Source organism: Zootoca vivipara, chromosome 7 (genome assembly GCF_963506605.1).
Source record: "Zootoca vivipara chromosome 7, rZooViv1.1, whole genome shotgun sequence".
In the NCBI taxonomy this organism is placed as follows: domain Eukaryota; kingdom Metazoa; phylum Chordata; class Lepidosauria; order Squamata; family Lacertidae; genus Zootoca; species Zootoca vivipara.
Window position 1 is genome coordinate 862,842 of NC_083282.1, and position 10,220 is coordinate 873,061.

Below are 10,220 nucleotides of genomic sequence, written 5' to 3' on the forward strand. Positions count from 1 at the left end.
CAGGTTAAGTACGGACTTCCGGAACCAATTAAGTACTTAACCTGAAGTACCACTGTATATCATATGGAAGGGAATCATTTCCTGCCCCTAACCTTGCAGGGGAACACTGAGTGTTAGGATCTGGGATAGGAATGTTAGGAGCCGTGGGGCTCCTGGGACCTAGATTGTGGTCTGTCTAAAAGTAAAATGTCTAGGTGCCCCACCTTTTTTTCCTGCCTTGCTACCAGAAAGCCCCGTAACAACAACAACCAAAAAATAATCTGGGTGAATTGGTCTGCAGAATAGATGCATCTTTTGCTGCTGCGCTGCTGAGCAAATTAGGTGTTTGGCAGGGGTAGTGCTACAGAAAAGGATGTGCGTCTTTCGCTGCCGCTGTGCCAGCAGACCTGCTGACTGCATCCAGACAGTTGGAGATGCTAGGTGCCAAGGGTGGCTCCTGGACATCTCCATCTAGTTGCAAAGGCTGACTGCCAGTCGCAAAAAGCAATGTCCTTTTCCATGTCAAATTGCAAGGAAGCCTCACCTTGCAGTTGCAGGTTAGCCCTACTTTATGGCTTTACAAATGCGCAACTGCATTCTCCAATGTCTTTAAATTAGTCAGTTTCTGTTTGGTGGGTGGGAGCTTTAGTTAGAGGTTTCATTACACTCTCAGTGCGGGTGACCAAATATTCATTTCTTAAATTCAGAGTATTTATGAACCAAACATTGTAAACATTTAATTTCCATCTCACTTTCCACTATTTTTGCCCAGTACCCATCAGCCCTTGTTTTTGCAAAGGTATATTTTAATCAGAAGACCCACTTTGTTCCTATAAGCCTCGGAGAAACCCTCTTCAGGAGTCTGCCTGATCACACAACCCCCATAGAGAGCACAGGTGGACATGTAAGTTCTAACACTCAGGATCTCACCTCCTCAAATTTGCTTCTCTCAAATTATGGTCCAAACTGTATACAATGCAAGCTCGTTCTGGAAATCTGTACTAAAAAATGAGATTTATCATAAACTTTGATTTATCCATGCCGACATCACCTTGCCTACAAAGGTCTGTATAGTTAAAGCTATGGTTTTCCCAGTAGTGATGTATGGGAGTGAGAGCTGGACCATCAAGAAGGCTGATCGCCGAAGAATTGATGCTTTTGAATTATGGTGCTGGAGGAGACTCTTGAGAGTCCCATGGACTGCTAGAAGATCAAACCTATCCATTCTGAAGGAAATCAGCCCTGAGTGCTCACTGGAAGGACAGATCCTGAAGCTGAGGCTCCAATACTTTGCCCACCTCATGAGAAGAGAAGACTCCCTGGAAAAGACCCTGATGTTGGGAAAGATTGAGGGCACTAGGAGAAGGGGACGACAGAGGACAAGATGGTTGGACAGTGTTCTCGAAGCTACGAACATGAGTTTGACCAAACTGCGGGAGGCAGTGCAAGACAGGAGTGCCTGGCGTGCTCTGGTCCATGGGGTCACAAAGAGTCGGACACGACTAAACGACTAAACAACAACAATCTTTGTTAGGGATTTGAAACTAATATTTACATTGCCTTGATTAAAAAATCAACTCATTCCGGTTAAAACTCTTTCCCCAATGCAAATTCCTGCTCCTGAAGTGACTTTTCTCTCTTCTCTTTTAAAAATTAAACCTAAGTTATCTTACACTTGTTCAGCATTACAGGTAGTCGGCCTCAGACTGTTTTTCATACAGTGATTAGCTCCTGCTCTTTGCAACTCACCTCCAACCACAACTATCTCTGTACTACCAAGTACCTTGTTGTTTCTGTGTGAATGAAGCTGGTGGTCTTTAAATGGGTACAGTTTGGGTTGACAGTTATTTCCCCTCTGCAAATACGACTGTGCGCTCTATCTGCTCCTCCTTCGTCTTCGACAGGATAAGCAGACTAGAGAGTTGTTTTCTGTTCCACTTGTACAGACTCTATGCAATGACCCCCATTTCCCTCTTTTCTTAATGCAAAAGGCACATCACACCAGAGCACCCCCAAGCAGTAAATTTTCAGCCATCCTTTGACATAAATGTGCTTGACAGAATTTCTTTTAAAATGAACAAAAATGTGAAACAGGATCCCTGATGGGACAATAAGAAGAACAAGTCTTTTGCCTATTGTGTTCGCACCTGTCTGTCTTGAAAGACAATGGAGTGCAGTGAATGCATAATAAAACAATCCAGAAAGTCTCTCATTAACCAGAGCTTCCCATGTGCTCCAAACTGGGAAACTATAGTCATCAGCTTTGCAACAAGCCAGGATATTAAACTACAGTTCAAACTACTATTTGAAGTGGTTCATTAACTATGATTAATTAGAGTTTTCCTGATCCGATTGTTCACTCTGTCAAGGGAGTTGTGAAGGAGCTGAGTTAACAGGCAAAAGGCTTGTTCATATCTTGCTTTATTAAGGAGAGATAGGATCCTCCTAATCAGACTATATGAGTTGAGGGACAATAAGGAGTGGTGCAAATAGTTCCTAAAGCAAAATGAAGACACTGAGAAGGAACAAGGCAAACCTAGAAGTTGGCAAGGGCAGTTCAACTTCACTCATACTTGATTCCCAGGTCTTTAGCCAAACCCCCTGTTATGTCCCGAGCCACTGTGAGAGCTAATAATTCTCCCTCAGTCCACAAAAGAGAGAAAATGGAAATCAAACTCCTTCTGTTGTTTTTTTTTCCAGGGAGGCATCAACAACAAGCAATAGAAACCTAGATTACAGAAACTGTCATTGCAATTCACATCCTGGAGAAAAAATACACCCATGGCAGATTCAAGACTAGTGCAATTCAGGCTCAAGACAAACTTTCCATTCTCTCAAATCTCTCCTCCTTCATCCAGTTCAAACTGTGAAAAAGGTAGAGATCCACTGTTTGGCTCCCAGCCTTTCCTCAAAAAGTGACCCACACATTGGTTTGTTCTAACAGTCAAGATAGTTGAGAGAAAACCAACATTCAGAAACCTGTTGCTTATCAGCTTGTCAGGCTTTTCAGAGACAAACATATTTGCTACATACTTACTTATCTTCCTGAATTTTTTTCATTTAACTTTCAGGGTTTGTAATAAACAAAGCTTGGAAGAGATGATAGCAGCTGGACGGGAAGTCAAAAGGCATATGCAGTCTGTGGGACATCCTCCATAGAGACCAACTGGTAAAGAAGCACTAGCTTCCAAACTCAGTTTCTCACTCCTGGCTACAATACATACAAATTAGAACTTTTATAGGCAGGCTTTGCAACCCCAGTGCTGTGATTCACTCATAAGCAATGCGCTCACAGATGATGTTTTTGCACCCAAACTAATCAATAACACAAAGGTATGTCTTCTCAGCTTTATGAACTACTGGCACAAAGAAGGGCTCATCCATATCTTGTAGAGCCTTGTAGAAACCCAGGTTGATGAAGACACATGGAACAGGCTATGGGTTAACCCACTGCTCAAATCTATATTGGCCAAAACACAGTAAATGACACTAAAAACAATATTTAGATGGCACAACACACCCCTTTGTTTCCCCTTCTATTGCCCATCAGCTGGTGAGGTTGCTCCAAGCTGGGCATGTGGTGGACCTGTGCAAAGATCACCCACTTTGGGGAAGAGATATTTGCCACCCTCCTCCATCTCCAAACACAAGCTGCCACCTTTCCCAACAACGACTCTCCTGTCAAACATCCATTATAGACTGTATACCAACTCCTACCAAAACATTACTGGCCTAGCAGCAGCCAGATCAGAACTAGCAGCCCACTAGACATCAGTGGACTGTCATACAACAAATGGCTGCACAGATTATGGCAGATACATAGTCCAGTCAGAAAAACTGACCCGCCATTCTTGAGTCACGAGAGGCACTACCCAAAAGACTTGTTCTATGCTACATGGCATTCTTGTAGAATTCATGCACCCACCTACAATTCACAGTACTTTCTGGAAAGAATTAATCTTTAATGTGATAGAAAAAACCATAAAGTGACAAGTTATTTCATGTGTAATGCTATTGCTATGTTAAAACGTCAATAAAAATATTTTGGGGGAGAAAATAGCAGTTGCACTGGCACACTGCTCCAATCCCCCATGATCCTTAAGGTCTCTTTTGCAGTCAGCTGCCTTGCTTCAGGGAGCCCATACCAACCACATTTCCTAACAGATTCACAGCACACTCACACTCCTCTACTTAGCAGTCAGTTCTATTTCATTCACACTTCCTCCCAGGTAAGTAGGTATGGGATTGCCGCCTAAAGAAACCTGAGCCCAACGTGTTTTGCTTTGTTTTGTTTCTAGCCTCAATTGATTAATAGTTTTTACTGCTATGCATTCCCAAAATTTGTCATTTCCCATTTCTAATTTTATTATAAACTAGCTGGCCCTGCCACGCGTTGCTGTGGTTTAGTCTGTGAAATGGGCCCTCAGAGTCCCTGTAGGCCCTAAATGGGCTCTCAGAGTCCCCCTTCAGACTCCCCTGTAGGCCCCACTGTGGCTCAGCCTGTGAAATGGGCACTCAGAGTCCCCCTTCAAACTCCCCCTGTAGGCCCCACTGTGGCTCAGTCTGTGAAATGGGGCCTCAGAGTCCCCCTTCAAACTCCCCTGTAGGCCCACTTGTTCCCTGAGGGGGGATCTCTGGGGTAGGTACCTCCGTGGTGGGCAGGGGTCCTTGGGGAGTGGAATACTGTTGGGGTGGCCTGGTCCCTGGCAGAGGTCTGGTCTCCGGGGCAGGATGGGTCCCGGGGTGGTGGGGTAGATGGGGAGTGGGCGGGATTTTGGCAGTATGTTGGGTGTTGTTTGTTGGATGTCCACTGGAGGGGGCACTTTTTTGTACAGAAATCCAGGTTTCTACCTGTCCTAGGTGTGTCACCTGGCCAATGTAAGTGGATAGAGACACTCCCACATGTGCACTTGATGTTGTGGGCAAATTTGAGGGAGGTCGGGCAAGCAGTTGTGGAGAAAGGTGTGGCCATACAAACATGCACCTTCTACATTTATATATATATAGAAGATAATGGAAAATTACACAGCTGAAATCAAAGATCCCACTAGCATGCATTTCCCATATTATTTTAAGAACCCCTTTTTACCATTAATCTCACTCAAAACAACAGGAAAATCCAACATCTGTTGTAGTTTCCATGGAGTCAGAGGCAAGCAGTAACCTAGAAATAGTTTTCCCATCAATAAGGGGTTTTGGGTTTTTTAAATTGTGGATACAATGTCCCATTCAAAAGAGAAACATCATATTGTGGGAGCATTTGGAGACATATACCTACATACAAGGGAACGGGTGTAGAAAAATACCATGTACAGTCGTACCTTAGATCTCAAACGCCTTGGCTCCCAAATGAATCGGCTCCTGAACGATCAAAACCCGGAAGCGACGTTTTCAAACGTTCTTTTGGAAGCCGAACATCCGACAGGGCTTCTGCAGCTTCCGATTGGCTACAGGAGCTTCCTGCAGCCAATCAAAAGCCGCACTTTGGTTTCCAAATGTTTTGGAAGTTGAACGGACTTCCAGAATGAATTCCATTCGACTTCCAAGGTACGACTGTACACATGACCTAAGTATTTCCAAACACAATAGTGATTTCTACAGCTAAGAGTGAGAGCTAGACACAATATAAGAATTCATAGTCGCATAGAATCATAGAACCTTGTTGATGCATTTCATTAGTAAAAGCACAAGTCCATGTAGGAATAAATCTTTCAGGAAATATCTCTAAAGAAGGAACAGCAGAAACCATTTCTGAGGACCCATTAGTAGGCGGAGGCCTGGGCCACAAACGGAAGAACTGTCACATTCAAATATAAGGGAAAGGGTTAAGAAATGAGTCCCCAAATGCATAGGCTTAAAAGCAGGTCCTGGGTCTGAAGATACCTGTCTTATTGTACCAGGAACAACTTGTATGTTTGTGTGCTCCCTATTCACCTCACCATCTTCCTCTGCTCACACATCCAGCTTCAGCAAAGCTTTTCTTGTTTAAAGCTCTCCTTCCAGAAACATCTGAACTGAGATCTGAGCACTACCAACAAACCAGGATATCAAACAGCATCTCTAAGATCACTGAGACCAGTTTCCCAATTTGGATAGCAGAGAAACTATGACTTAAGAAACCAGGAAAGCTCTGTCAAAGCTGGGAGTGCAATGAGGACCACATGGCTAATTCCTGGTCCAGTATTGTTCTGCTGAAACTAGGCCAGTAACTGGTCCAAGTATCTTTCCTGAGAAATTCATACAGGTTTTCAATTCTGACTTTAATGCTTCCCACGCATATTTCTCACAGGAGTCATTAAAAAATTATTAGATTGTCTCTCTCATATCATGCTCAAGAGAACAGAACTCCCCCAGAGAGCTGAAGAAAGAATATGTGCTATTCCCATCACAAACATGATTCCAAGGAAAGGGATAATGAGTTTTTTCACCCCCACACAAATGTCTTTAAATAGAAAACAGCAAATTCGTCTTCCTTTGTGTGTTTACTTGCAGATGGTGGGAGGGAAACAAGCACACTGGCTGATGCATAACTCCTTCACAGAAACAAACAGGAAGGTACCATTGTGATGTCATTTGCTTCACTGAGCCTCAACCAATTCCAGGAAGGAAAAGCGAACAATGCGCAGCAAATCCTCAGCATGGAATTGATGCCTGACTGGGTGTAACAAGGGAATGGTGCACGCTAATTCCATTAGAAAGGGATCTGGTGAGCGCTTGGGTCCCCCTAAATTGCTGTCTAATTTAAAACAGCAATTCCCAGAACAAAAGCTGTCCAGGCAGAACAGAATCTGGCTGGGCCATTATGCAGTGGCTTGTTGTTTAGTCGTTTAGTCATGTCCGACTCTTCATGACCCCATGGACCAGACCCACATTTTGGACCATCTACTGCTGAACAAGAGGTCATGAAGGCAAGAAAGTGGCAGTAAAAGAGGACTTGGCTGCATTCTTAGTGCCTCCTTTGACTGACTGAACTAAACAAACCAACACCCAAGATTTAGAAACTGCCTTTCTGAGGTGTTCAGCACTTGCTTAATTTAACACAAAAAAACAGTCAAGCTGCCAAGTTAAGGACCCTAAAATGATGTCCAGAAACCCATCACATGGTGGCTCATGAACTGCCCGGGTCTCACTTGTTCACCTTCATTCTGTATTAATGACATTTGGGGCAGAGAATATGATATTCTGATCATCCTGGAAGCAGAGCCGTAGCTAGGTGGTATTGTGCCCCTGGCAGAACCGTCCAGATGGCACCCCCTAGCCATGGACAAATGAGCTCTTATTTCCACCTCTCCTCCAACCCACCCCCCTCCACCCATTCAATTCACCCTTTATTTAAAACCATTTCTTATGAGGCAATAATCAATATTTATATTTATGGACATACTTTTAGCCAATTTTGTGCCCCCCAATCCCCTGCGCCCCTGGCAGGGGCCCACCTTGCCACCTTGCCTAGCTATGGTCCTGCCTGGAAGATGGCTACATGAGATCTTCAAACTCTCATGCAATATACAAAATTAATGTGTGGGTCTATGCATGGGGAGCCCCACTGCATCCTACTGAGGCTCCAGTTCTCTCTCTCCTGCTCTTGGCAACAAGAATGCAGGATTCCTTGACCTCAGGCACCTGCATTGCATGCCTTCTCACCTATAAACAGCTTCCAATAACAACAAAAAATGGGAAGGAGCCAGTTGCAGCTTCTCATTGCAAGCCTATGGTATGCTAAGTAGGATGGGGTGAAGTCGGGGTGTGGCTCCACTTTTCTACAACCCCCAACACACTTGACATGCGCTTAGCGAATGGTTTCGCCCAACACTTTCTCTCTCACACCCACCTGCCTGTTCTTGCAGACCAGGGGGGGCTGCTGGCTAGATAGCTGCTGCTGCTGCTGCTGTTCATTTTTAATTGACCATTTTGTTTAGGAGGACATATGCATGATTAGCCCTGCGCTAAAAAGAGGAGCTGGTAACCTAGCAACAAACTGAGTGCTATAAGAACTGAGTGCTCCAAGGTTCTTCTTTCAGTAGGAGAGGGAATCTGGCAGGAATGAATGCGCTGGGTAGGAAAGCGAATTTTTGACAAGGAGAAATGATTGGAGGAGGAGGCCTGCGAGAGCAAATGATTCGATAAGGAGAAAATATTTCCAGCAAAGTACATTTGGACTAGTGGAGTGGCTTGAGGTTTGGTTGTTGCATAAGAGCATCCCTGCCGGGTCTGGCTCAGGTCTCTCCATTTCCCAAGAGCCGCCGCCTATTCTCTATTCTGGGAATTCGCGAGGCGGGCCGCCTGCTGCTTCTCGAGAGCGCCTGATATTCCGCGCTAAACTGCCTCTGAAGAGGGAGGCTCCATTGAGCGAGCGTGGCCAAGCTGAAGCGCGGAGACCCACCAAGCAGGAGCAACTCGGAGGCGCGCAGCTGTGCCGGGAAGGATGGCAGGCAAAGACGCCGCGCGCGATGGAGCGCCACGGGGACAGCGCACGCACAAGGACGGTGGTGGCGGCCGCTCTCCGGGTCCCCGGGGTGGGTGGCGGGGTGCCTGCGCTGGGGCCACCCAAGGCGTGGCAAGGGGCGCCAGTGCCGCTAAGCGCAAAACTCGCCAAGGCGGCGCCCGCGGGCTTCTTTTGCATTGCTTTGTCCCCGCCCGGGCATGGCCTCTGAGCATGGGCAGAGCGCCCGGGCGTGGCAGCGAGGGGAAGGCGAGGCGACCAGCATCTTCGCTCCGGCGGGCGCGTCTTAGGGAGGGACAGAAGGAAGGAAGGAAGGAAGGAAGGAAGGAGCCACTCACCGAAGTAGACGGTCTTGTCGCACTTGGGACACTTGGATGCCATGGCGCGCGCTGGAGGCGGACGAGCGGCAGAGTGGAGCGTCTCCGGCGCCGGCGCCCGACCTCCCTCCCTCCCGCGCGCCCGCCTCCGCCCCCGCCCGGCGCCCATTGGCTGCGCGCTCCGCCCGGACCGAGAGGGGGCGGAGCCCGTGGCGCTGGCGGGCGGCGCGAGGAGCAGGCGCCCCCCCCCTCACACGCCAGACGCCGCCCGGGCAGCCGGGGGGACGGGCGGGGCGGGGCGGGGCGGGGCAGGGCGGCGGCTGCGGTGGGCGCTGCTTCCCACGGGGCGCGCCTCTCCCACGGGGCGCCTCACCCCATCGCCCACCATGGGCGGAGAAGGGGCTTCTTCCATGTGACAGCCCTCTAGTCTAGATAAATGAAAATGGTCATCCTATCTCCTCTTCAACTGTTCCTCACAAGGCTTGGTTTCCAGACCCTTGAACACCTTGGTTGCCCTTCTCTGCACACGTTCCAGCTTGTCAATCTCCTCCTTAAATTGTGGTGCCCAGAACTGGACACAGTATTTCAGGTGTGGTCTGACCAAGGCAGAATAGACTGGTACTTTACTTCCCTTGATCTGGACACTCGACGTCTGTTGATGCAGTCTAGAAGAGCATTAGCTTTTTTTGCTGCTGCATGACATTGTCCACTCATGTTCATCTTGTAGCCTAATAAGACCCCTAGATCCTTTTCACATGAACTACTGGCAGGCAAGGTGTCTCTCATCTTACACTGGTGGAGACCCTTCTTCCTGCCTAAGTGCAGAACCCTATAGCCTATCCCTATTGAACTTCATTTTGTTTGTTTGGGCCCAGTTTCCCAATCTGTTAAGGAGGTGGTTTTTAACCCGTGTGCCATGGCACCCTGGGGTGCCTTGAATGATGGTCAGGGGTGCCTTGGGCAACCCTGGCCTCTGTCCCTTTTTCTTTCTGTCCTTCCCTCCCTCCTCTGATGCCCTCTTGCGTCACGGCCTCGGAGTAAGCAAGCAAGTGGATGGGGGGCCAAGTCAGCCAGTCCACCAGCCCTTGGTGTTGGGAATGCACAGAAAGGGGGAGGGCAGGAAGGCAGGCAGGCAGGCAGGTGCAGCCCTGGACCTTTCTTCTGCTTGCTGTGTGCAGTGCCTGCCTGGGAGCTGAAGGGGAGCTGCTGCCTCCCAAGGCAAGTAAGGTGCTGGCCTGACATCCACCTTGGGCCAGTCAGGCCACTAAGGCTGGGGACATCCTCTTGTGGGGCGACGGAAGGAGGCACCTCTTGTGGGGGTGGGAGTGGCTCATAGACCAGATGACTCCCAACGAGAGGAGAGAGGAGGTTGGGGAAACACTCCGCAAGGGAAGGTGTTCCAAAAGGGGTGAGGGGCTGCCAGCTTTGCAGGCAAGGGGTGAAATGGGCTTCTGAGGCTCAGAGTGTGATTCCCTACAGGG

At 47.9% G+C, this 10,220-nt stretch overlaps 1 protein-coding gene across 1 annotated transcript in view; it reads right to left on the reverse strand.

Annotated features, from left to right (window-relative positions):
* LOC118078516 (cysteine-rich protein 2) overlaps window positions 1–8,865 on the reverse strand; it is a 46,529-nt gene extending 37,664 nt beyond the window's left edge. The window contains exon 1 of the mRNA XM_035102413.2: window positions 8,761–8,865. Within this exon, the coding sequence (XP_034958304.1) occupies window positions 8,761–8,803 (43 nt within the window). The 5' untranslated portion in view covers window positions 8,804–8,865. The remainder of the gene's footprint in view (window positions 1–8,760) is intronic.
* Between the last annotated feature and the right edge of the window lie 1,355 nt (window positions 8,866–10,220).